At 59.6% G+C, this 24,814-nt stretch overlaps 10 protein-coding genes and 1 non-coding gene across 11 annotated transcripts; 7 read left to right on the top strand and 4 right to left on the bottom strand.

The window, feature by feature from the left end:
* Positions 1-55: 55 nt before the first annotated feature.
* On the bottom strand, positions 56-2,137 carry SPRG_22051 (hypothetical protein; the record flags this gene model as incomplete). The annotated part of the gene is made up of 1 exon (XM_012338740.1): positions 56-2,137. One exon carries the CDS (start codon positions 2,135-2,137, stop codon positions 56-58), a length of 2,082 nt encoding a protein of 693 aa, XP_012194130.1.
* A 1,428-nt stretch (positions 2,138-3,565) lies between these two features.
* Positions 3,566-5,459, top strand: SPRG_00302 (hypothetical protein; the record flags this gene model as incomplete). The annotated part of the gene is made up of 3 exons (XM_012338404.1): positions 3,566-3,876; positions 3,922-5,296; positions 5,343-5,459. Exons 1-3 carry the CDS (start codon positions 3,626-3,628, stop codon positions 5,457-5,459), a joined length of 1,743 nt encoding a protein of 580 aa, XP_012193794.1. The 5' UTR covers positions 3,566-3,625.
* SPRG_00301 (hypothetical protein) lies at positions 5,411-5,881 on the bottom strand. The gene has a single exon (XM_012338403.1). The coding sequence runs from the start codon at positions 5,853-5,855 to the stop codon at positions 5,478-5,480; it is 378 nt and encodes a 125-aa protein (XP_012193793.1). The 5' UTR covers positions 5,856-5,881; the 3' UTR covers positions 5,411-5,477.
* A 698-nt stretch (positions 5,882-6,579) lies between these two features.
* Positions 6,580-8,969, top strand: SPRG_00300 (hypothetical protein). Its single transcript, XM_012338402.1, has 2 exons — positions 6,580-6,701; positions 6,750-8,969. The coding sequence occupies exons 1-2, from the start codon at positions 6,639-6,641 to the stop codon at positions 8,931-8,933; spliced, it is 2,247 nt and encodes a 748-aa protein (XP_012193792.1). The 5' UTR covers positions 6,580-6,638; the 3' UTR covers positions 8,934-8,969.
* A 981-nt stretch (positions 8,970-9,950) lies between these two features.
* SPRG_00299 (hypothetical protein) lies at positions 9,951-11,347 on the top strand. Its single transcript, XM_012338401.1, has one exon. The coding sequence runs from the start codon at positions 10,025-10,027 to the stop codon at positions 11,279-11,281; it is 1,257 nt and encodes a 418-aa protein (XP_012193791.1). The 5' UTR covers positions 9,951-10,024; the 3' UTR covers positions 11,282-11,347.
* A 163-nt stretch (positions 11,348-11,510) lies between these two features.
* On the top strand, positions 11,511-11,582 carry SPRG_30007. The gene has a single exon. It is a non-coding gene; the product is annotated as a tRNA-Thr (tRNA).
* Positions 11,583-12,982: 1,400 nt separating this feature from the next.
* SPRG_00298 (hypothetical protein) lies at positions 12,983-15,231 on the top strand (the record flags this gene model as incomplete). Its single annotated transcript, XM_012338400.1, has 3 exons — positions 12,983-13,943; positions 13,970-14,642; positions 14,694-15,231. 3 exons carry the CDS (start codon positions 12,983-12,985, stop codon positions 15,229-15,231), a joined length of 2,172 nt encoding a protein of 723 aa, XP_012193790.1.
* Positions 15,232-17,581: 2,350 nt separating this feature from the next.
* SPRG_00297 (hypothetical protein) lies at positions 17,582-18,310 on the top strand. Its single transcript, XM_012338399.1, has one exon. It carries the CDS (start codon positions 17,611-17,613, stop codon positions 18,232-18,234), a length of 624 nt encoding a protein of 207 aa, XP_012193789.1. The 5' UTR covers positions 17,582-17,610; the 3' UTR covers positions 18,235-18,310.
* Positions 18,311-18,763: 453 nt separating this feature from the next.
* Positions 18,764-20,857, bottom strand: SPRG_00296 (hypothetical protein; the record flags this gene model as incomplete). Its single annotated transcript, XM_012338398.1, has 10 exons — positions 18,764-19,127; positions 19,189-19,247; positions 19,301-19,379; positions 19,434-19,499; positions 19,551-19,766; positions 19,822-19,947; positions 19,993-20,293; positions 20,352-20,449; positions 20,497-20,724; positions 20,768-20,857. 10 exons carry the CDS (start codon positions 20,855-20,857, stop codon positions 18,810-18,812), a joined length of 1,581 nt encoding a protein of 526 aa, XP_012193788.1. The 3' UTR covers positions 18,764-18,809.
* A 455-nt stretch (positions 20,858-21,312) lies between these two features.
* Positions 21,313-22,954, top strand: SPRG_00295 (hypothetical protein; the record flags this gene model as incomplete). The annotated part of the gene is made up of 9 exons (XM_012338397.1): positions 21,313-21,424; positions 21,477-21,661; positions 21,707-21,820; positions 21,864-21,924; positions 21,975-22,166; positions 22,219-22,309; positions 22,363-22,480; positions 22,542-22,688; positions 22,737-22,954. The coding sequence occupies 9 exons, from the start codon at positions 21,313-21,315 to the stop codon at positions 22,842-22,844; spliced, it is 1,128 nt and encodes a 375-aa protein (XP_012193787.1). The 3' UTR covers positions 22,845-22,954.
* Positions 22,856-24,788, bottom strand: SPRG_00294 (hypothetical protein; the record flags this gene model as incomplete). The annotated part of the gene is made up of 7 exons (XM_012338396.1): positions 22,856-23,550; positions 23,600-23,665; positions 23,715-23,930; positions 23,977-24,102; positions 24,150-24,354; positions 24,399-24,490; positions 24,546-24,788. 7 exons carry the CDS (start codon positions 24,786-24,788, stop codon positions 22,924-22,926), a joined length of 1,575 nt encoding a protein of 524 aa, XP_012193786.1. The 3' UTR covers positions 22,856-22,923.
* Between the last annotated feature and the right edge of the window lie 26 nt (positions 24,789-24,814).

Raw genomic sequence — 24,814 nt, 5'->3', positions numbered from 1 at the left:
CATTCAGGGTTATGTAAATTTACATAAACATATACCACATAGACAATGCGCTCGCCTAGGCCGTCGGCGCGCACTGCGGGCGGGAACGGAGACGAGGAGGCGCCGGCGCGTCGGAAAGGTAACTCACAATGCTGTCCATCAAACCGTTAAGAATTCCTCCCTTGGACGATCCCGTGGCTTGCGTCGATACATCGTTGAACAAGTACGCGGATGGAGAGTTCGTGTCCGTCGCATGTTCGGGATCACTCGGTGCAACCAATTCAACCGGCTTGGTCTCAATTGCGACGACGGACGATGATGCGGCGAGGAAACCGTCTGTAAACAAAGAAGCACCATCCGCCGAACCCGCCGTCGACTGCGTGAACGACGATACGGCCGAGGCGACCGCCGACGCAACCGAGAGCGGAGCACCGGCCTCGATGGCCGCGATCTGCACCTCGGCAGGCGAGCCACCCGAGTTGACGGCTACCGCGATAGCAGCGGCCTGGCCGAGGCTCGCACCCGAGTCGAGCGCAGCTTGGATGATATCGATGATAGGCGCAGGCGTCTCAACCGCAATCTCGACAGCAGCGGCGACGTTCACGGCATCCAACGCGTTGACACCGACCTGCAGGGCGACGGCGACGAGGTCGCTGCCCGCGACACCCGACGACGCAGCATCGGCCAGAGCGGCAGCCTGGGCCGGCGACGCACCAGCCTCCTTGGCAGCCTCGATGACTTCAGCGATAGGAGCACTGGTGACGGCATCGGCACCCGAGCCCGCCGCAGAGTCGGCAGCTGAGGCGACAGCAGCGGCGACCGACGGGCTGACACCGACGGCGATGGCCGTTTCGACGATAGCGTTGAGGCTAGCACCCGTGTCGGCCGCGACAGCGATGACAGCGGCTTGCTGGGGCGTGGCACCGGCTTCAATCGCCGCCTGGATGACTTCAAGCACCGGGGCCGGCGTGGCATCCGACGAACCCGCCGTCGACTGCGTGAACGACGATACGGCCGAGGCGACCGCCGACGCAACCGAGAGCGGAGCACCGGCCTCGATCGCCGCGATTTGCACCTCGGCAGGCGAGCCACCCGAGTTGACGGCTACCGCGATAGCAGCGGCCTGGCCGAGGCTCGCACCCGAGTCGAGCGCAGCTTGGATGATATCGATGATAGGCGCAGGCGTCTCAACCGCAATCTCGACAGCAGCGGCGACGTTCACGGCATCCAACGCGTTGACACCGACCTGCAAGGCGACGGCGACGAGGTCGCTGCCCGCGACACCCGACGACGCAGCATCGGCCAGAGCGGCAGCCTGGGCCGGCGACGCACCAGCCTCCTTGGCAGCCTCGATGACTTCAGCGATAGGAGCACTGGTGACGGCATCGGCACCCGAGCCCGCCGCAGAGTCGGCAGCTGAGGCGACAGCAGCGGCGACCGACGGGCTGACACCGACGGCGATGGCCGTTTCGACGATAGCGTTGAGGCTAGCACCCGTGTCGGCCGCGACAGCGATGACAGCGGCTTGCTGGGGCGTGGCACCGGCTTCAATCGCCGCCTGGATGACTTCAAGCACCGGGGCCGGCGTGGCATACGACGGGCTGTCATTGGGGGGAGATAGGTCATAACCGGAAGATTGCCACGCAGACTCGAAAGCGTAGACGACAGAAGGGACAAGCTCTTCTCCGACACCGGCGGCGATGACGGCAGACGTGATGTCGTCATGGGACGATGTGCCGCTCACTTCGGTAAGAATCGAGCGAACTTGCTCTTCCGTCGCTCCCGCCTCCATGGCCGGTTGCGCGACGTCTTGGTTGTCCCACCAGAGGTGGTCGATGCTGCCATATCCACCGACCATGGGTTCAACCGGTGCGGGTCCATAGGCATCGGGACTCTGCATCGGCGAGTCGTACGTGAATAGACCCTCCGTCTCCGAGCTTTGAGAGAAGAGACTGCCGGTTTCCGAACCGGATGCTGACTCAATCGCCGGCGCCGTGGCAGACATGGATTCAGAGTCGGCAGTCGCCGAAGAGAACGACGTTGACGCAGCGGCCTCGTCGATCGATAAGGTTTTGTCGGAGGCCTCTTGGGCATTGACTTGGGTGGTACGGGCGGCCACAAAGAGGAGGCCAACGACTGCGACACGAGAGAGCTTCATGGTTGATAGACAAGGCGGGGAACAGACACCGATGACAGAGAAGGCAGAGATCGATGTGAGCTCTGGGGCGCAAAATGCGAGATGCCGTTCACTCTATCAACGCGCTGTCGGGCCCTTCTCCGGGCCCCATTAGTCGAACGCTGTATAATGTATCTTTCGTCCGCAACCTCTGTGCCGCCTTCTTTTCGAACTTTTAGGACGAGGGCGCCATAACGAAGCAGTATACTTTGCCCAAGCTTGGGCAATCCAAGACGCGACCGTTCATGTGCTGGCCAATCGATAGGTCGTAGCTTTCCATGTTTCCTCTTAAAACGACCAAAAGGTACCAACGGTGCCTGCCCGCTCGGACGACAGCGAGGCGACTTAGCGCACGCATATCCACGCCCTGCATTAGGAGAAGTCTCTCTAGTTCATGGGCGACCAAGCCGCAACACACACTCGGGTGTTGTTCGACGCAGTGTTATTGCTACCTAATGGCGGTAATCGTAGCTCTAGCCTCTTGGATCGCTTTCGATTCCGTCGTCGATATTTTGGTGCGCTTGTACCGGTACGATCTCGTGGCGGGTGCAGCAGTCATTGGCTGGCATGCGACGACGGTGGATGTGATTGGCTTATGAAATTGTGGCTTTCTATTGGCTACAATGCTAAATAATTCTACCAACCGCAGGTCATTGGTATTTTGGCCAATCGATGGTCCGCGTAGAGCGTGGCCAGTCATTTCTTTGGAATCTCGCTCTCATGATCATTTCCCATTCGCCACTGTAGGTAGCAAGTCGTCGAATTAGTTAGGACGGGAACCGATGATGCTTGAAAACAAGCGTATGTCTGAGTGATGAGGACAATAGTTTCCTGAGGTTTTCTACTGCTTCGTGTGATGATCCACTTTTATATGGTTATTCCGACTCAAGTCATGGGGATACACTAAAAGACTACGATGATCTGATGAATTCTGTACACAGACCATTCAATGCTCCACCAATATATATCTATAGATGCCAATGACGATATCAACTGAACAACATATACCTCTGAATTCCGTCGTGTGGAAAAAATTTCGGGTACCAGCTGAGGCATCTTTCAACTCGATTCGTTCAAACAATAGTCTAAAACCCGTGAATCTAAACTACAAAACCTACAGAATCTCGCTTCTTCCTCGCGCTACAATCGAACAGTCTACGGCAGCCCTCACGACATCCCGACTTGAACCCAGGTGGACACAATTGCGGTCTCAGACTTGATCACGAAGTTGGAATTCACCAGAGCCACAGTTCTCCGCCTTCGCGCCGCCACGTTGAAGTGTCTCCCTGTCTTCTGTAAAATGAAGTACCCTCTCTGCATAATCCAGCATCGCAATGATATTACCTGCGGCCGCTGGCACCGCTGCATGGCTGGTTGCGCGATCGAGGCGCGCATTTTGGAGAAAGAAACGGCGTGAGCTAAGCCTAGTATGCGATCTTGGAGGGACACCGTTGGCGAGCTGCTCATACAATGGCCGACGACGACCCGTACAACTTTACCATCGACATTGCTGGCGCCTCCCGCGCCAAAACCAAGTACGACGACGAGTCCAACGAGGCGAGCGAGGATAGGAGCGACGCATCGCTCTCGCCGCCCAAAGCCAAAGCCAAAACCAAGGTCAAAGCCGCGCCGGCCAAAGCGTCGAGTCAGTCGAATGCGCTCGATAAGGCCAAGAACTTTCTCTCCAAGTACTCCAAGCCCATCGAGAAGCCCGTGCGGCGGTAGACGATGCATCTGCCTGGTATGTGTTGCCACTCATCGACTAGGCGCGTGACCTTGGACGACAGCGACGAGGATGAGGCAAGCGAGGCGTCCGTGGAGCCGCCTACTACAAAGAAGGCGCCGGTGTCGCGCTATGACGACGACGTGAGTGACAGCTTGGACGCGCCACCAACGCGATCCAAGGTCACGCTCGACGACATCAGCATGGACGAGTCCGAGGACGAGCCGGTGCGGCAACCGACGATTGCGGCCCCGAAAACGGTGCCTACGGTACAGCAAGTGCAGTCGACGCGCCCGGCTGTAGCAACGCGGACGGCCGACGACAGCGACGATGATGACCCACCGTCGTTTCACGATGCGTCCGAGGACGACCAGCCGCCGACACGTGCTACTGCGGCAATACCCGTTGTGACACCACCTAAGCAGGAGGAGGAAAGCGACGCCTACGACGACGACGACGTGGTCGACGAGGCGTCGATGGTCGAGGAAGAGGACGAGGACGTTGACGATGCGCCTGCCAAGAGCACTGTGGTGCCAACCAAAGCCAGCGAGCAACCTACGTACGACTACTCGATGGAGTTTTCCCAGGACGACAACGACGATGGCCCCAAGGCCACCACCATGGCGCCGAGCGCGGTGCAGCCCGTGGCCAGCGAGATGAGCGACGGAGACAACTACGGGGACGAGTCGTTTGCGGCCAGCGAGCCCGTACTCGAGCGCGTCGCCAAAGAGCCGAGCGAGGACAACTACGGGGATGAGTCCTTTGCCGCAAGCGAGCCAGCCGCGCCCGCAATGGAAGAGACACCTGCGTACGACGACGAGTCGTTCCAAGAGGCCTCCGTCGATCTTGTCGTCGCGCCGGCAGTCGTGGTCCCACCCAGTGTGGCGCCCGTTCCTGCGCCCGCTGCAATGGTCGAGCCAGCGTCCTCCGCACCGACGCTGCCAACACCACGTCCATTGGTGGAGCCCACGGTGACGCTACCCACAGCAACGATCTCAACCTCGGTACCTGCGGCGCCGCCAGTCGAGACCAGCCGCCCGCGCGTCATGATCGTGCGCGAGTACGAGCTTCCGGAGCGGCCAAAGGCAGAGATGAAGGACGCGAGTACGCAATATACAGGCAACCACGTGCAGATCCAGGCCGATTTCGGCCCGCAGAGTGCTCCGTCGCCGCCGTTGGACCCGCCGTCGGTGCCAACTCCGACATGGCAGCCACCTCACGAGACGTCGCAAGCGTCATCGCAGTTCGGCCATGCGCCGATACCACCGCTTTTGAACGTCTCGCTCACCGGGTCGTCGGTGTACCGCCATCAGCTGGCGCAGATCCAGCTCCAGATTCGCCGCAAGCGGCTCGAGACCGACCGCTTGCTGCGCGAGTCATCGGCCTTTCGGTACACCTCACACGACGAGACGGACAAGGTAGCAGCTCTGCGTGTTACATGCTCGTCATGGTCGATGCGTGTAGTTTGTGAGCTTGAACCGACCGCGCAAGCTCGCGCTCTGGGAGGCGCTCATGCAAGTGGACCCGAGTATGAGCCAAGAGCAAGCCATGAAGATCGAAGCGCTCTCCAAGTCGGCGTAGCACGTCTCGTATTGATAGCTAGTTAAAGTCGCAGGCGTCGTAAACACCCGGCACCATCGTGTTGACCTTCTCCGCGATCGCCATGACGATACCGCTGCGGTACGACGAGACGCCCTTGGACTTGAGCCAGTGCCAGAAGGCGTCGCAGTGCGTCGGGCAGTCGATCGGCTCGTCGGTCTCGTCGTCGTTGCGCTTGAGCGAGAGGAACTTGCCAATGAGCTGGAACGTGTTGGTCACTTGGTCGGCCACGTCGTCGCCGCCGGCGAGCTTCTTGGCGGCCGCAGGGCCAATGCCCGGCACCTCGGTGAGGACGCCCGTCAAGGGCGCGCGGAGGAAGTCGGCGAGCGTGTCCTCGGCGATGCGCGACTTCTCGGGGTTGTAGCCGTCGTCTGCCATCTCCAACACAAATCCAGAAATCCCAATTTCTTTTTCTCTTGAAAAATATACGCATACTCAACGCCAGTTATTGAGTCGTATTTAAATAGGCTTGCCATGCCCCATACAACAACCAAGACAAAGAGCGGCCGCAAGGCCATTGGCGCCCGCCGAGATCTTGCCTCCTCGTCGCAACCGAACTATATTGAAGAGCGAGCGAGCTCGGGCTGGGTACGACGGTCCGGCGGAGGCGACAAAGCCTGTAGATCTAGCCGGCGCGGGGACGCGGAGCCATGCAGGATGCCACGAGAGGACGGGCGGCGGCAGTACATAGCATGTGCAGACAGCGCAGGGCGTTGACAGGGCACGTGCCTCATCTGCCCATCGATCCTGGCTGCGCGCGTTGTGGCATGTGACGTCGTCCAAGCCGTAGAGAAAGCTCACGTTCGATCCATGGCGTAGCCGGTGCTTTGCAGGACCACGCTACCAAGAACCAGCCGATGCCGTCGCGCCGTCGGCGGTTGGATAGGGAGCAGCTGCGGCGCAAGGATCGCGAGCTGCTGTGCGTGCGCGGCCGTGCAGCCAGAGATGCATGCCAAGGCTCTGACGGCAGCCCTGCCTGTCGGATAGCGGGTGCGCGGGTCCGAGCTTGAAGTTCAAGGCGTGGGCCACGCTGTACCCACAGGCGCCACGTCCTAATTAGGCGTCGCGATCGTGTCTCTTCGATACAGGCCGGATTCGGATGTTGCCGTTGGGCAGCGACGTCGTTCTCACTTCCGCACTTGCCTGCAGTTAGCAGTTAGCATGGTCTACCCGCCGCAGCACCCCGACGTCGAAGCGCGCGTCCGCGACCTCGTCGCCTCCATGGTACACCTCGCACACGCCGCCTTTGCATGCTACCTCATGGCATCCTAGGACCTCGATGCCCTCGTTGGCCAAATGACGCAGCTCGACATTTCGATGCTGCTCAACGACGACGACAAGACGATCAACGTCGAGAAGGTGCGCCACTTTGCGAAGCTCAAGATTGGCTCGTACCTCAACAGCCCGTTCAACGGCGGGCCGGCGGCCGACGGCAAGCTCGGCTACTCGACCGACGAGTGGCGTCACATTCTCGAGACGATCCAGTCGATCCACATGGAAGAGAACGACGGGCACCCGATCGTGTACGGCATTGACTCTGTGCACGGCGCGATCTACGTCCGGGACGCGGTCGTCTTTGGCCAACAGATCAACGGCGCGGCGACGTTCAACCCATCGCTCGTGCGCGAGATGGGCCGCATCACGGGCTACGACACGGAGGCCGCCGGCATTCCGTGGATCTTTGCGCCGATTCTGGACGTCTCGAAGAACCCGCTGTGGCCACGCACGTTTGAGACGTTTGGCGAGGACCCGTATGTGGTTGGCGTCATGGGCGCAGCGATCGTCGAGGGCATGCAGAGCAACCCACAGACGGCTGCGTGCCTCAAGCACTTTATCGGGTACTCGAAGAGCAGCCTCGGGCACGACAAAGACCCGGTCACGGTCTCGGATTACGAGCTTTTGAATCACTTTGCGCTGCCGTTTTTGATGGCGATCGAAGCGGGCGCCAAGACCATCATGGAAAACTACGTCTCGGTCAACGACGTGCCGACCATGATCAACACCAAGCTCATGAACGACCTGCTGCGCCACGACATGGCGTACGAAGGCATGGTGGTGACGGACTGGGACGAGATCAACAACCTCCACACGGCCCACCGCGTCGCCAAGTCGAAGGCCGACGCGGTCCGCCTCGCGCTCACGCGCACGTCGATCGACATGAGCATGGTGCCGTTCGAGACGACGTTTATCGAGCATACGAAAGCGCTCATCGCTGCGCAGCCTGCGCTCGAAGCTCGCCTGCGCGAGTCGGTCGCCCGCATTGTGCGCCTCAAGGTCGAGCTCGGTTTGTACGAGACGCCGGTGCCGGGCGCCGGCAACGTGGTTGGCAGCGACGAGAGCAAGGCGGCGGCGCTCGCCATGGCGCACGAGTCGATTGTGCTGCTTGAAAACAAGGATGACGTGCTGCCGCTGCCCAAGGACGCGAGTGTCTTTGTGACGGGCCACGCGGCCGACAATGTCGGGTTCCTCTGCGGCGGCTGGACGGTGCAGTGGCAGGGCGTCTCTGGCAACCACCAGTTTGCCCACGGCGTCTCGCTCAAGGACGGCGTGCTACGCCTGTCGCCTTCCGCGACGTTCTTTAACGGCCTGGCCGCCGACGGCAGCATCTCGGAGATGGACACGGTCTTGGCGCACGCGGCGGCGGCGACGTACACGATTGTGACGGTCGGCGAAGGCTCGTACTGCGAAAAGCCGGGCGACATTGCGTGCCTCGACTTGCCGGTCGGGCAGCGGGAGTATGTGCGTCAGATTGCGGCCACGGGCACCAAGGTGATCCTCGTGCTCGTTGAGGGCCGGCCTCGCCTCCTCCACGGCCTCGTCAACGAGGTGCAGGCGGTGGTGCATGCGATGCTGCCGGGCGAGGTGGGCGGCCAAGCGATCGCCGACATTGTGTTTGGCGACGTCAACCCGAGCGGCCGCCTCCCGATCACGTACCCGAAGGACCATGCCAACATCCTCGCGCAGTACAACCGCCGCACGATGGTGCGCATGACGGACCAGGACATTGGCGTCGAGTGGCCGTTTGGCGCCGGTCGCAGCTACACGAGCTTTGCGTACAGCGATTTCCGCTTGAGCACGACGCGCCTCGAGAGCGTCGACGACACGCTGGACGTGAGCGTGACGGTGACCAACACGGGCAACATGGCGGGCAAGGACGTGGTGATGCTCTTTGTGACGCAGCCGTTCCGCACGATGGCCGTGCCCGAAGTCAAGCAGCTCAAGAAGTTTGAAAAGATTGCGCTCGACGTGGGCGAGAGCCGCGTGGTGACGCTGACGCTCCGCTTTGCCGACTATAGCGTCTTTGCGCCGCAGATTGGCGCCGGCTTTAAGCGCGTGGCCGAAGCCGGCGACTTTGTCGTGCTGCTCCAGCCCGACACGCACGTCGACGTGTACAGCGACAACTGGACGCACCCGCTCGCGGCTTCGTTCACGGTCGCGTGCGACCTCGAGCAGTAAGCTATGAAGAAATGACCTCGTTGCACATGTACTACACCTTTGTGGCAAGCGTGTAAGGACGCTTGATGGTGGTGGCACCCAGTAGCACCAAGATTCGCGCGGGATGGGCGATATACGCTTGGCGCGATCGCGTCGGTAGCGCTTTGGCGGCGGCAGTGGTAGCACCCATGGCTCGGGCAGGCTCGTCCTCGTCGTCGTGCCAGCCGACGACGCCTTGTCGGTCTCGGCGGCGAGACGCGGCGAAAATCCCGCAATCTGTGCGGCGGGCGATAGCAAGTGCCCAGAGAATCGGCCATGGAACCCTCCGTGGGACATGACGTGGCAGCGCGACGCAGCTACTTTTTGAGGTCTCTTCGGGTTTCGTCCAAGTGGGAGGGGGCGCGGTCCATTCAAGTCCAACGGTGCACCTACGACGGGTCGAGATTCTGAAGCCGTGCGCAAAACGCACCCAAGACGCGCGTCGACGGCGGCGTCTTTTCGAAGCTCCTCGGCCTTCTGGAAAGATCGCGCGTCCGGCTTTTCTACCGCGCACTGGATTTCGCGGGTTCGAAGCTACGGGGTACACGACTAATTGTCTGTAGCACGCACGGGCTTCAACGCGTCAAGGTATCTCGACTGCGTACGCTCGCATGTGCTTGTGGGGATGTGAGAGTGGCGCCAGCTTCAAGCTTTGCATCAGCTGCGGATTGCCACGTATTTGGTTTTTGAGCGATCATTTTATTGCCTCTTCTTGAAGTTTGTATGCATACGATAAAAAATTCGTGTGGCGCCGCTGTCCCATGAGATTCGTTCCGTGCCCCGGGTCCCCCCACGCCCTGGATGCGCGCGGAACCTTTGGCCGATGTATACAAATGCCAAGTACACGCCGTGTCCGGAGCGTTTGGTAATCGCGCCGTGTCCCAGGACCCCGGGGCGGGGCCCCCAGCGTATCCTACGCAGCCACGGATGAAAGCGTTCTGATTGGCTGCGCGACTGCGGAGCGAACGTTTGGGACCGGTGGCGACAGAATTCATTTGTCCGCGGAGCGCCCACCTGCCGCCGCCACTTCGATCCCCACCACCGCCGCTCTTTTCTCTGCTTTTCTCGGCGACATGGGTCTCTCCAAGGAACAAGAGGTCGACTGCATCAACAAGTTTGGCTCCGTACGCATGTTCTCGTACTGCAGCGACGCAGCGCTCAAGAAGCTCTGCGCGCAAGCCGCGCCGGTCTCGTACCCCAAGGGCCACGTGCTCTCGCGGCAGGGCGTGCCCATGGAGAGCCTCGTCGTCGTCTCGAGCGGTGTCATCCAGGAGACCAAGGAGATCTCGGGCCAAATGCACTCGTGGGGCGACATTACGCCGGGCAATGCGCTCGGAAGCAACCACGTCTTGCGCCGCGATGCGTCGGCCGCGACCGCCAAGTGCGCGACGCCAGTCTTTGGCTACAAGATGGACTCGGACGTGCTCACAAAGGCGCTATTGGACCCCGAAATTGCGCCGGACGTCATGTACTCGCTCCATCGCGAGATTCGCCGCCACATGAACCTTCTCCAGACGCCGCTCCTCGAGCAGCACGCCAAGCCGACGCCGATCTTTGCCACGTCGGTCGCCGCCGCCGTCGAAAGCTTTTACCGCAGTGCGCTCAACTCGTACTTGAATGCCAAGCTCACGGGCCAGGCGCCGGCGACGCTCTTCCCCAACATGGGCGTGCAGATCCCGACGCGCGTGGCCTACATCAACGGCTTCAAGGGCTTGCGCCATTTCTTTGAAAACAACATTGACGCCGACGACTACGAGAACCCGGAAGCCGTGCGCCTTGTCGAGGCCATTCTCCCGGGTATCCTCATGACACCCGTGAGCAGCATGCTCGAGGCCTGTAACGCCGGCCACATGAACCCCGAGCCGTTGCACACGCGATGGATCCGCGGTCTCATGCCCCGCGCCGTGCGTGAGATCATCTTTGGCGTCGGCTTGAACCAGCTTTCCGACTACTTTGAGGAACGTATCCCAATCGACGACGAGAGCCCCGTGCTCCGGAACGCGCTCGGCAGTCTCTGCGCCGGTGTTGTCTCGGGCTACTTTTCGCACGTGCCGCACAACCTCTCGACGCTCAAGCTCATGAACCCGCAAAAGTCGTACATGCACCACATGAAGGACCTCGTCGACCACGCCGAAAGCCGCGTTCCGAACAACATCAAGTCGCCACTCGCGCGCCGCGTGAGCGCATCGATGCTCGCGTTCTTCTTCCCCAAGGGCCTCGCCATCCGCACGTCCCAGATTGTCGGCTCGTTCATGATCCTCAACGGTACCATCAACTCGCTCAAGGACTTCGACGTGCTCAACATCCCGTCGTCGCTGGCAGCAAGATGAATGGCCCGTCGTCAACTCGTATCCTCCTCCTACTTTAACTTTAATCCAGCACCTGTCGTTTGCGCAGTCGGTACTACGCGTGTAGCGATCTTGCAGCCAGAGCTTGTCCCATGCGAAGGATCAAGTGGGGGCTCCAATGTCCCATCAAATTTTGTTCGCACTTACAGTTAGCGATTTCTAGGCTAAGAACATTTGACTGATAAAAGCAATAATTTTTTGATTTCGCCTCGCCTTTGTGGCTCAGTGGTAGAGCATCTGTCTTGTAAACAGAAGGTCCCCGGTTCAATCCCGGGCGGAGGCATCTTCTAGCGAGGAATATCTTTTTTAATTCTGTTAATTGCAAAACAAGCGCCTGCCGGTGACACTTTTCCAATGCTAAGCTCATTGCGCGCGGCCCTCCTAGTGGCCTCTCAACGTGTCGTGAAGACCTATATCGGTATGTCAAACGACAAGCTGCGCGGTGGCGTCTCGACGCTCTCGAGCTTCGACCACAGAGAGCTCGGGCGGTTGTACTAGGCTCTGAACGTCGTAAGACCACCACGTCCTCCAAGAAGGGTCGTCGCCTCGAATCTGTAGTTCTTCGTGTTGAGACGACATTGCGCTAAGGCCACCACTCTCGTCCCTTAATTGAGCGACTTTTTATCGGAAGGACGACGCCCTAGCCAGCTTTTTGCCAAGCCTCCATATATCGAGCCTGACTTGTAGTACACCTCGAGCGAGCTAACCCTCGGCGAATGGGGTCCCCCACGGGATGGATCTCTCCGTGCGCAGCTCACTCCCAACGACCAAGTGCTGGTGCCAACTCCCACGAATTCAGGCGTACCGCTACGTATGCGAAGTCTTTGAGTTAGTTTCTGCTACAATTGTATTGTAACTTGATTTCAACGCGAACACGTTTGATTGATTTTTTGATCGACTTGTAGTACATGCATCGCTTGCCTCAGTTGCCAACGTTTGATTCAGGTCACGTTCTAGATGTGGAATGCGGCGGCCGAACGAACGTCTCATCGGTGTGTTGCATTAACGTTAGCGCAAGTCTCATGTCGGACGAACCAAGTGCTGTTTCCTCCTGTGTTAGATCAGCATCCGAAACTACCTGCGCCGGCTCGGTCGCGCCCGCGGATCCAAGCAAAGAGACTCATTTGGCAAAACGACTCCGCAGTCGGGGATCACCAGACTCGTTCCGGTGGTTTGATTCGCCACTTGAAATGCAAGCCACCACTCTCTCTGCTTGGACTTGATAATTATCAAGCCCACAAGGAATTTGTTTGCGATCACGATTAGGTTCTGTACCTCTATCAATCCTCGTTATTAGCATGGCTTCGTTCCTTTCAGTGGCACAGGGCCCGCGATCCAGTACACTCTGGGGTGCGATGTCCAAACACCGCACACAGACCATACTGCCTCCTCCTCGCCGCTAGTTAGTCGTCTCGCACTTGTCCACCACCATGCATTGAGCGTAAATTGAGCCAAACCGATGGATGCAGGCAACCCTTGAACAACTAAGATCTAAGACAGTGGTGTTGTTATCGAGTGAGCTTGTCGAGTGATGGTTCTTATGGGATTTTCCTTTAATCCCAGCAGAATAACCCATGTTCGAAATCGGGACAAATGGGCAGAATCCAGTTGTGCTTCTATCGAGGGTTCCGATCGCGAAACTTACGCACCGAGAAAAAAGGCCTTTCGGGCGCATCTTGGAGGATGAACGACGCGCTCCTCGACGACATGGAGCGAGCTGAGGCCGAGGGCGAGTACGACCCCCACGCTGCGTACCGCCCGCTCCTCGGGCCCGACGCTGCCCCGCTGAAGAACCGATCGCGCTCGGCCGAAGACGCGGACGCGCTCTGGGCCGAGCTGCACGGCCAGCCGCCCGCGGCCGAAGCGTCGCCGATATCGCTAAACCTCTTCAAGTTTGGCTCGCCACTGCGCAACAACATCCGCCCGCCGACGTACGAGCCGCTGGACAGCCCGTCCATGCGCCGAAAGGCGGCGTCGGGAAGCGTGGACCTCCGGCGCCACTTGAACATGCCGTCGTTGGCCGCGATCAAGAGCAGCGTCTCATCGCGTGGCCGCCACGTACCCGACGCGCACGGCCGTGTCGAGAACGTCGACGCGTTCCTCACGGGTCTGTACAACTACTACTACCACGGCGGCGTCGCGTGCTACGTGTGCAAGGAGCTCGTCTCGCTCTTCAACATTCTCTTCACCGTCTGCCTCTCGACGTTCCTGCTTGGCTGCCTCGACTGGTCGAGCCTCGCCAACTGCAACCAAGACGAGATCGTCGGGTGCAAGCAGCCGCTCTCGGCCTTTGTAACCTTTGACATGCGCCGGTCTCTCTTTGCGACCATCGTGCTCTTCTACTTTCTGCTCTTTCTCATGTACTGGGTCACGCGGCTCATGGCGTTTGCCTCGAGCGCACGGGACGCACTCGACATGCACACGTTCTACACGGAGAAGCTGCGCATCGATGCCCGCCAAGTGCAGACGATGAAGTGGGACGAGGTGCTCGCCCAAGTCCTTGCGCTGCTGCCCGCGCCAAAGGCCCCGAAATCGCCCCAGCACGCAGCAAGCGATGCATACGAGCTGCAGATCGACCCGCAACTGCTCGCGACGCCGCTCGATGCGGCCCGGCGCATCATGCGCAAGGAAACTACCTTATCGCGTTTCTCAATTCGCCGCTCTTGCAAGTGTCACTGCCGCTGCCAACGTGGTTTCCGACCATGTCGTCGCACGTGCTCTTCTCGCGCAACATGGAGTGGAACCTCCATGTGTGCGTGCTCGACCACCTCTTCGACGCCAGCGGCCACCTCGGGCTCCGCGACGCCAAGGCCTTGGAGAAGCGGCTCGTGACCGTCGGCGTGATTAACCTTGTGCTCACGCCGTTCCTGCTGCTCTTCCGCGTCATTCAGTTTTTCCTTCTCTCGACGCAAGAGTGGTATTTGCACAAGACATCGTACCTCAGCGCGCGCCGGTGGAGTCCGCTCGCAATGTGGACCTTCCGCGAGTACAACGAGCTGCCGCATGTGTTTGACACGCGCATGGGCCAAGCGTACCCGGCGGCCGAGGCCTACCTGGCGCTCTTCCCCGCGGGCGTCGTGTCGATTCTCGCGACCGGCGTCTCGTTCTGTGCCGGCTCGATCATGGGCGTCCTCGTCGCACTGAGTGTCGTCGAAGAGAGCATTTTGCTCGAGGTCGAGCTCGGCCAGCGCCAACTGCTGTGGTACCTCACGGTCGCGACCGGCGTATTTGCGCTCGCACGGACCTTCCACGCAACACCGCGCTTCATGACGGGCGAGAACTGCGAAGACGCCATGGCGCGCCTCGCTGCCGAGACGCACTACTCGCCGCCCGAGTGGAAGGGGTAGACTTGATACCTTGATACATGATGGATATTGATGAAGTGGAGTTTTAGGCACTGCCACACGTATGCGACGCGCGACGCGCTCCTCACGCTCTTCCCGTACAAGGCCGTGCTCTTCCTCGAAGAGTGCGTCTCGGTGCTTCTGACTCCGTACATGCTCTGCCTCGCCTTGCCGCCATTAGCCGACGACATCGTTGCCTTCTGCCAAGACCACACGACGACGCTATCGGGCGTCGGTGCGGTCTGTCGGTACGCCGAGTTTGACTTTAATACGTACGGCGCCGAGCCCAAGATGGAGAGCTCGTTCCTCAACTTCAAGGCCAACCACCCGTCCTGGATGGGCCCGGCCGAAGGCGAGCGATTGGCCGCGGACCTGACGCGGTTCCGCGGCGAGGAAATGGACAAGTCGCTGCGCATGGGCGACTCGCTGCTCGAGAGTGCGACGCTGCGCGAGTCCATGTTCCAGCCCATGTCGCTCTCGCACCAGCTGCTCCAGTCACAGGCCATCACCATGGCCATGGGCGGCCCGCAGTCGAGCGAGTACTACTGGCTGCAGAAGGTATTGTTGCACGGATGGCGCGAAGAATGAGGAGCTGACGATGAAATGTGTGCCTAGTACCACGAGCGCAATGGACGGCAGCGCGAAGAGACGAAGGAAGAAGAGATGGACGCGAGCCTCAGCATGTAGGCAGACGTCGCATGGAGACAGGCGAGCGATGTGTACGACTTGAATATTGCGTGTGCTTCGAAAGCGATTCCCCTTTGACCATTGACAGGATGTCGTCGACGAGAGAGAACAAACAAAATCTGCTCGCCAGCAAAGCTGACGCCATTGACTTTCGCACCACGTGAGCAAGCTCCTCATGCTGTCGGTATTGTATGAGAGCTACGCCGACCCGCCTATTACACATGCAGTCGGAACGGAAACCATTTCGGGGTGCATACAAGGTTGGTGGTCACTACAAAGCCGCTAGGGTTAGGCCTGACTAACCGGTTTTCCACGACCCGATCCTGGACCCGATCCTGGACCCTGGACCCGATCGGCGTCATCGGATCACCATCCGGGTCACCGTTCTCATGCAGTCCACCAGTAAAAGTGGTCCAAATACGGTAGACCGGAAGCTCACACTTGCATTCGGTGTTTCCACTCATTTCGGACGACGTTGTGGCGTCATCTCGCGGCATTGAATGGCATTTTGTGCTAGGCGAGTGAGCGTGGCGTGCCTTGTTTTCGCAAAAGGGCTAGCAACACTGAAACAAATTTCTCTTCTCTCTCCCCACACCATGCTCGATCACGGAACGAGAGGGCCACGTAGGGTCGGCCGGTGGTTCTTGGGTAACCATGCACTATTAAGCGACGACGACGCCTTCTACGATACCCTCCTTGGTGTCACCGCCCATACAATCGACTCGGCATCCTTGGCACCGGAAGGAGCTCGGAGCAACAACAGCGTCAGCAAGGTGCCATGGGACGAGACCTCGGTCGGCGTACTGTACTACATGTCTCCTCCAAGTTTGCGGCTTTACTTCCAGGCGAGCGCTGCGGTCGCGATTCGTCTCCGAGGTGGCACTTGGGTGGCGCCAAGCACATGGGCATGTAAGCTCCAATATTCGTGCAATTTTCGGCGGCTTATTCGTCTGTCGCTTACTTGATCTGCATAGAGGGTCATAGATTTGGAGCATAGAAAGTGTAGCTCGGTGCCGTAGACAGCTAGCGACATGCCAACTTCGAGCATCGACGCGGGAATCTGAGTCGCATGTCTCTCGTCCAATAGGACGCAAGAGCAAACCTGCGCACATTGTACGCAGCCGCCGTCCATCCATCGGTACCGTTCAGCGGCACAGAAGGCGCTCACGAGACACGACTGTGATTTCCGAACGTCATTAGGAGTGCAGTCCGAGCTTGGTACAAAGTTGAGCTGTGTATACAAACACTGGTGGCTTCTTCCATGGACCTTCTGGCTTCTCGCGGGTTCAAGAAGCCTTGCATGATCATGAGAAGATTCAAGGCACCTCATCGGATATCTGGGCTCTTACTGTCACCTCGTGAGTCGCTTAGCACGAAGCCTTCGTCATAGCCTCTCTCAACCTGGCTGCGCCGGCGCCAACTCCATTTGCCGCACCAAGATCGCAAGAAAGGACGACGTAGCGTGCATTTCATTGGCTATCACCCATGTCGATTTTGGCCAATCCACGTCTTGTTCCGCTCTTGCCCGTTGGACGTGGTGGTGATTCGCACGATTACGGGTCCTTCACGACCACGTCGTCCTCCGATTAGATAGGTGTCGTACTACAACTCGCGAAGAGAATTTTTGAAGCGCGTTGGCAGGTCCCTCAGGTTTGTGATTGCGTTCAGCTGCGTTCCGGCCTTGGCTGTATATCTTGCGGCTGCCAACAACCGTCCCTTCGCCACATTGCCACATACATTTTCCGCCCGCGAAGGAATCTAGCGTCCTTCCCTCACCTTGCATGAACGGGTCATGGTGGGTGCGCCCCGATCAGAAGCACGCGCCCGCGTCCATGTTGTTCGGATTGGCTTAAACCAGCCGCGGATCCGAAAAGGAGCCAATCATCGACGCGATACTGCATCCAGAGTACGACACATGGCTTGCTATGGGCAAATTTGAGGCAAAGTGGCGCCGAGCACGCTGCGAGCCCAGCTGCTGCGAGCCCCTTGGCTTCGGCGTCGTAGCACTACCTGGCACTGAGCACACGCAGCCAGCGCAAGGACCCGCGTCTTTGGTGAGGAGACCGGCTCCTCCATCGTTTATGTCGCCGTCGCCGCGTGTCGCATGCGCTAGTGCGTGCATGTCCCACGCTCATAGCTTCGAACTTCGATGTAATCCCCCGAGCACCAATCCAACGGCCGTTGGAGCGAAGTTGCCGTGGCAAAAGCTGGTTGAACCTTCCAAAGCAGCGCGCAATCTGGGCACCATTCCCCAACTTTGCGCCTTGAACACAAGGAAGCATGGCCGTCTTTGTTGAAAGCATTAGCCCGATCCAAGCCAAGGTCGTCGCCGTCGGCGTCCTGCACAGCGTCACCGTCTACGTCATTCGTGTCCACCACGGCGACGACGTCTGGTACATTGCGCGCCGGTACTCGGAGTTCCACGAGCTCATGAAGACGATTCAAGCCGTCTCGGCGACGACCGTCTGCGACGTCGCGACGCACTTTCAGACCTTTGGCATCATCGAATCCTTCCCCAAGAAGAAGCTCTTCAACACAAGATCGCTAGCGCTCTCGCGCCTCGAAGAGCTGCAAGAGTTTCTCAAGACGATCCTCATGGCCACCCAAGGCCTGACGTCCGACATCGACGAAGCGTGCTCGATGGCCCACGGCGTGCGCGCGTTCCTCGAGGCCCCGGCATCGGCCACGACGTCGCCGTCCCACAGCGCCAAGCGCGACACGAACGCGCGCATTTTTGGCCAGCTCAGCGCCATTTACAAGAACGAGGAAGAGCTCGACGAAAGCAACAATGTCGTGCGCCAGAGCCATCTGCGCAGCAAGAGTGCGCGCAACCTCCGCGACTCGATCGACGCGACCCGCGACTCGTCCTACTACCGGAGCATGAGCGTCGATCTCCAGGGCTAAGTCGCGATCGCCTCTATCTGTTCTCGTCCGCCGTGTATTTAAGCTTCAATGTCGACTGTCGTCCATCTTTAACGCACTTTGACGCATGTCAATACGCTGGATGCCCACGTGGTGCACAAGCACTACCGGTACCCACGACGGCGCGGCGTCCAGCTGTCCGGATAAAACGGTCTACCGATACCGTCAAGCACGCATTGGCAAGGGCACGAAGGGTGCGTCCTGGTGATTTTCTCGACGAATACATCGCTGAATTATCCCCGTGGCATCGCTGAATTATTCCCTTGGCTGGGACTGAATTCGATCAAGTCCGTGTATCCGGACTATCACTTCCTCCGGATACCAAAGTGCATGTTGAAGTCGCGGCTGAGATTTTTGGCGGACCTGTCGTGTGTCGTCGACCCCCACTGCAGCCCCAATGACGCAACGCCAAGAACGTCATACAGTATACGTATTACACTACATGTAGTCTGATGGGCTAATCACCAGATGACTACGCGCCACCACAGCGTTCTGCCTCCAGACGCTATGATACTCTCGGTGCATCGCAGACACAATGGCCACGGACACGCGGACGCCTACTCGGCGCTGGTGGCGCCTCTTGGACGGCGGAGCGACGCGGTGGCGCGGGCAAAGAGCAGAGCGATTTCTTCGCGCTGGGCGTCGAGCACTGCGTTGTTGTCGCGGATCGCTTGCAGGTCGGCGGCCGCGTACTCGCACGTGCACGCGTGCAAACAGTCGTCCATGCGGCGCCGGAGTCGCTGGGCCGTCGCCTCGAGCTGCTTGAGCTTGTCGACGATTGGGTCCCCGACGCTTTGCGCCAGCTGGTGGTGCTCTTCCTTGCAGTCGCCAAACGGTTCGAGCGATTGCCAAAACTTGAAGCGGCGTGCATTTTCCTAATTGTCCACATTGACAACTTGTCCACACTCGCATACGACGCTCCTATCGCAGAAGTACCTCGGACGCGGCATTGGTTGCATGGCGCGCGCGCTTCCAGCGCCACCACGACCAGATCGCTTTGGCCGAGATCGTCTCGAGCCGCTGTTGCGCGAGGAGCTGCTGGATGTACCGCGCCACGAGCCGGCCTTCTCGTTCAATCCAAAGTTGTGCAGAATCGCCACGACGACCATTGTCTCCAGCGCAATGCCCTACAAGATCCACCGCTTAGTTGCGTTTGAAAAGCCGCGAAGCCAGAACCCTACCAGAACCAGCATGATGGACGTGACAAAGTAACCATTTCCCGAGATGGGGTCCATCGTGGGCAGACCCTAATGCACATGGAAAAGTGGCCCGTCATGTCGCAGAAGACGCTTCTGTACGTGGGTCGTCAGCGTACAAAAGCTAAACCACACCGCATTGGCAAACGTAAAGGCGTCCGGTTGGTACACGCGTTCAAACACGTGCACCGACGTCGAGAGCGTCGCGAGCACAAAGAGGTAGAGCGCGAGGATAAACTGGAGCGGCGCCTTGCCAAAGTCGAGTTTTACCGACAAAAACCAGTTGAACGTCGGGCTCGTCGACGTTAAAAAGCAGTTCTACTCATCGTATTGTCCTTCACATATATTGATCGATAGATGCGACGTGGTATACCTCGAGGATCAGTTGCCGCTTGCGGTAGACAATCGAGTGGTCGCGGTACACCCGCGCGAGCAAGTAGAGCCGAAAAAACATCAGACACGACGCCGACTGGTACACGTACGCGTCGGCCCACGGCGGCTAAGGATGGTTGAGGATGCATTCCGAAGCGACGCGGGTACGTACAGGGTGCACGAGGACGAGCCCGACTTCGAGGCTTCCACGCCACAGCAGCCCCGTGTCAAAGAGGCACCGGCGAAGTGCGCTTGATGCCGCTTGGACAACAGACAGAGTAGGCGCCGTACCCACCATTTTCTCGTGCGGCGGGCGCGTCGCCCGGACGCCCTCGATGAACTTTGCCTCCCAGCGGTAGAGCTCCGCGTAGAAGAGCCGGTAGAGGTCGATCAGTTGCAGCACGAGGAGACAGCTCGAGACGGAAATGACGGCCTTGATGATGTTGGACGCGATCGGCACTGTCAGCGGCACCCTATATGCACCAAGGTTGACATTCCGCGCGAAGGGTGAGACGAGTTTGTAAGACCCACATGCCAAGGTCAGGGTCGACGATGCGACTCGAGTGGGCCCATGTCACGACCAATTCGACGAGCGAGAGTGCGAGGCCAAAGAGTCCGTTGAGCAGGATCTAGGCACAACGTCTCAAAGTGAGCGACGCCAACCTGGTCGACGGACAAGAAGGTTTTTTCGCCGGTAGATCGGGTCCAGCGCCACGTGGCCGATGCGGGCTTCAATGTCGCTGATGCGGACGATACCGATGCTGTGCCCGGCGGTCCGCGCCTGCTCGTTGGCCTTGCGGACAAGCGCACCCAGCTGCAGCTGCTGCATAAAGTCGCCTGCGATGCGCCGAAGGGAGGCGGGGGTCGTCGCATATATCGCAGGCCGGCGCCCCACCTCGTCGTCCTACCACGCAAACTACAGCCATGGGGCAGTGGCCAGCGCGAACCTCGGTGGTGCCATGGTCACCGGACGACGTCGACACACTCGACTCGCGAGAACCACCGTCCGAACGGAACGGGTTCGTTGGCACCGGCATCGGTTCGTCAACCATCGCCATTTACACGTGAAACCGAGAGAGAAACGGTAGCAGCAACCGAAAAGAAGACCGATTGAGGGCTTTGAACTCGAGGAAAAGGTTGCATCCATCGCTCATATCCACTCTCTTGGCTGCAGACAGAGCCAAAAGTGCATCAAAGATGGGCCCTTTGACGAACAGAGCGGCGATCACATGGACGATTTTGACGTCATTTTACGAGGGTGGTGTGGCTCCGTCGCCAGATGTGGTACGCTCCTTTGCCAGACGCATGCGTAGCTGAGTGTCTGACGTTATCTCGACCAGCGAGTCGCGTTGTTCTCGCGCAGAAGTGTTGAGCTGACATCGCTCAGTCCGCGCTCGGTGGGGTGATTGATTCGATCCGCACCCAGACGGGCCAATCACCGTCGAGGTCGGACTGCTTTTGGCCGAGGCCGGCGACGTCATTTTGGCTCGAGATGGCATCCTCCAAGCTCGTCGCCGTCATTGGCAGTGGTGCGGTGGGCCTGGCTGTCGCTCGGTCAGCCGCGCGCCGCGGCTTGCAGGTCGTCGTCCTCGAGCAGCACGCAGGTATTTGCCTCCGACGCGCCTCTGTTGCCGCTCATGCGCCTTGCGGTTATAGCCATTGGCATGGAGTGTTCGTCGCGCAACAGCGAGGTGATCCACGCGGGCTTGTACTATGCGCCGCAGAGCCAGAAGGCGACGCTTTGTGTGCAAGGTCGACAGCTCATGTACGACTTTTGCCGCGACTTTCACGTGCCTTTCCAGCGCTGCGGCAAGCTCGTCGTCGCGTCGTCGGCCGACCAAGTACACACAGCAGCCATGCTCATTTTTCATGATCGCTCTACGTAGATGCAGCAGCTACAAGCGCTCATGGCCAAGGCGATGGCGAACGGCGTCACCGACGTCCGCCTTCTCACTGCTTCGGACGTGCATGCGTTGGAGCCCGACGTCGTGGCCCACGGCGTAGGTCGAATCCCACGTTATACGTCAGACGAGTGTTGGATAGGCGCTGCTGTCGCCGTCGACTGGCATCGTCGACTCGCACGCGCTCATGCTCGCCATGCAAGGTAGGACATGCCTTTAAATACGGTCGACGGGGATGACGTGGCGTGCGCAGGGGACGCGGAGGCCTATGGCTGCGACTTTGCACTCAACTGCACCGTTGCTGGCGGCCGCGCCAACGCCGACGGCACGTTTGACGTGGTGACGCACCCGACCGACGATCCGAGTGCCACGGACGTCATCACGTGCGACGCGGTCGTCAACGCCGCGGGGCTCGGTGCTCTGCGCCTCGCGGCGCTCCTTGAAGGTTTTTTCGCCGCCTTCTGTCGTGCTGCGTCCTATTAATGCTTGAATGGTAGGCACGCCGCGCCCCTTTGGCATCGCCGAGCCGACGAAGTTTGCCAAGGGCTCGTACTTTAAGCTCGGCGGCGTCGCACGCATGCCTTTCCAGTAAGTCAGCATCGACTGGGTAGCGAGGCGACGGCTGCGATATTTTGAGCTAGGCACTTGATCTACCCCGTGCCGGAGAAGGGCGGTCTTGGCGTCCATGCCACGCTCGACCTCGACGGCAACGTTCGGTTCGGCCCCGACGTCGAGTGGGTCACCGACATCGACTACCAGGTAGCGCACACCTTGTTCGCCGACAATTTCGTCGGACTTCAAAATGTTTCATTTTTGTCAGGTCAATCCCGACAAAGCAGCGGCATTTGCGGCTCGCATCCGCGACTACTGGCCGGGCGTCATGGACGCCGAGCTCATTCCCGACTACAGCGGGATCCGTCCCAAGATCGTCGGCCCCGGCGAGCCAGACGCCGACTTTCGCATCGTCGTACGTCGTAGGGGTGTCGTGCACACATCGACGTTGACCTTGCTGTAGGATGGAACGAGGAAAGAGCTCGTGCACCTCCTGGGTATCGAGTCGCCAGGATTGACGTCGTCGCTTGCGATCGGCGAAGCTGTCGCCTTGCGTCTCGCGGCACTTTAACAAAGTCCAACTTGTCCTTCGCGTCGTCCATGACGTGTGGTGACATGTTGTTGCGGTATATATAACGCGATGTGGGAGCTTAGTTACGACTCAACATGTCTTGCAGTGTGCGCAGGATGTCTTCGTTTTGCCGTTGCACTAGCTCTTGGCTGAGCCGAAGGCACGCAATTTCGGTGCGCTCGACCGCCGCCGGCACACCTGGCCGACGCTCCGCCGCCGGCGCACTCGGCAGACGATCGTCGATCGGGGCACTCGGGGAGCGAGCGGCGATCGGTGTGCGCACGGTACTGAGGCTGCGCGACGTCTGCAGCCGCGGTGCTGGTCTCGTCTCTCGCTTCGCAAGGTCCAAGCCGTCCATGTGGAGCTTGGCCCAGATCTGGAGGATCCACGCGTCGAGGCTCTGGAGCTTGTCGAGCACCGGGTCGCCGAGGCTCTGCTCAGTGAGTTTTTTCTTGTAGCGCGCAATGCGCATGGCGTCGAGCGCGCGCGTGACCTTGAGGAGGTGGCTGCGCCACTCGGCGGCGGTCAAGAGCGTTCGCTGCGCCCGCTTCCAGCGCAGCCACGTCACAATAAACGCACCGGCCGCGGCCCGGATTGCGTCGTGGGCCTCCGCCCGGTAGACGAACGCAAGGGCAATCTTGCCTTTGGCATCGAGCGAAATGTTGTCTAGAATCGCAACGACCACGAGCGTATTGAGCACAATACCCTAAACGCTCCAGCGTTCAGCCTTTTTAGCGCGTCCTGCGCCGTTTTACCGCGAGGATGAGAAGACACGTGATGACGCGCGCGGTGTCGGTGGACACAATGTACTCTTCAAAATCCTACACGTCGCGCTCCACACTTGATATCTTGATACAAAACAAGTCGTACGAGGGTGAGAAAGGCCGTGTACGCATACCACGTCGAATTGACGAGCGTAAACGTCTCGGGGTTGGCGTCCCGCTCGCTAAAGTACGTCGCGAGCCCGAAGGCGGCAATGCACCAGGCCGTGAAGGCCAGGAGGGTCGCGCCCGGGGTGTGCTGGAACACGATTTGTGTCGTGAGCCACCAGTTGAAGCGCGGCGCCGGCGTCGCCTTGAAGTGTTGCTACACGGCGATGCGCCCTGCGGCGATTAAACCAAGTCTTTCGTACCTCGACGATGTCCTTGCGCTTGCGGTAGACCATCGAGTGGTCGCGGACGACGCGGACGACGAGGTAGAAGCGGAGCAGCATAAAGATCGCGCCGGCTTCGAGCACCTCGTGGCTCGTATACGGCGGCTACATCGTCATGATCCAAGGTGAGGCCATCGGTTATGTGTGTGTACGGGGTGGACGGCCAGTAAAAGCCCTTCGGAGAAGGCGCGGAGTGTCATTTCGGTTGTCCAGTATCGCATCTTGAAGGCTTCGCCCCACACGAGCTTCTTCTCGAGCGACATCATTTGATGCAGCCGCACGAGCTGCCATAGTAAGAGTAGCGTCGAGAGCGAGATGATGGCTTTGAGAATCGTACTGCGGAGCGACTCGCCAACCCTATGCAGACAGGATAATGGTGCAGCTTGCTCTTGAGGGCGTACGCCTCGTGGGACGGCGCGTCATGCGGGCCCTCCCAAGAGAGCTCGAGCTCGGCGATCGCGAGCGCAAGCCCAAACATGGCATTGATCAACATCTACATCGCGCGCGTTGGCACTTGGAGGAAGACATCAGCGAGTCGCAGGTCGTACGAGGACGTTGTGCTGGCGAAACGAGCTGTCCATGCGCCACTCGCCGACGCGGCTCTCGAGTGCGCGAAAGCGGGAAAAGTTGACGGGCTGGACTTTCTTCGTCTTGAGGCCATTGCTGTCGGGTGACAGGCTCTGTCGCCGGGCCGCGGCCGCGATAGTCGCTAGCCGGTTACCTCCCTGCGGCTCGGACGGGGCAAAGAGCTGCGTCGCAAAGCGACCCATAGACCCGACGTCCCGTGCCATGCGGCGGCGGTTGCCAAAATTGAACG

Source organism: Saprolegnia parasitica, assembly GCF_000151545.1.
Source record: "Saprolegnia parasitica CBS 223.65 unplaced genomic scaffold supercont2.1, whole genome shotgun sequence".
In the NCBI taxonomy this organism is placed as follows: domain Eukaryota; phylum Oomycota; class Saprolegniomycetes; order Saprolegniales; family Saprolegniaceae; genus Saprolegnia; species Saprolegnia parasitica.
The sequence above is the reverse complement of the archived record's forward strand: the minus strand, read 5'-3'. Positions and strand labels throughout refer to the sequence as shown.

Excerpts from the sequence above, each read along its gene's own strand:
- SPRG_00301 (XM_012338403.1), bottom strand. The coding sequence starts at position 5,855 with ATGGCAGACGACGGCTACAACCCCGAGAAGTCGCGCATCGCCGAGGAC.
- SPRG_00300 (XM_012338402.1), top strand. The coding sequence starts at position 6,639 with ATGGTCTACCCGCCGCAGCACCCCGACGTCGAAGCGCGCGTCCGCGAC. Across the intron at positions 6,702-6,749 it reads GCGACCTCGTCGCCTCCATG|GACCTCGATGCCCTCGTTGG; the intron begins GTACACCTCGCA and ends ATGGCATCCTAG.
- SPRG_00299 (XM_012338401.1), top strand. The coding sequence starts at position 10,025 with ATGGGTCTCTCCAAGGAACAAGAGGTCGACTGCATCAACAAGTTTGGC.
- SPRG_00297 (XM_012338399.1), top strand. The coding sequence starts at position 17,611 with ATGGCCGTCTTTGTTGAAAGCATTAGCCCGATCCAAGCCAAGGTCGTC.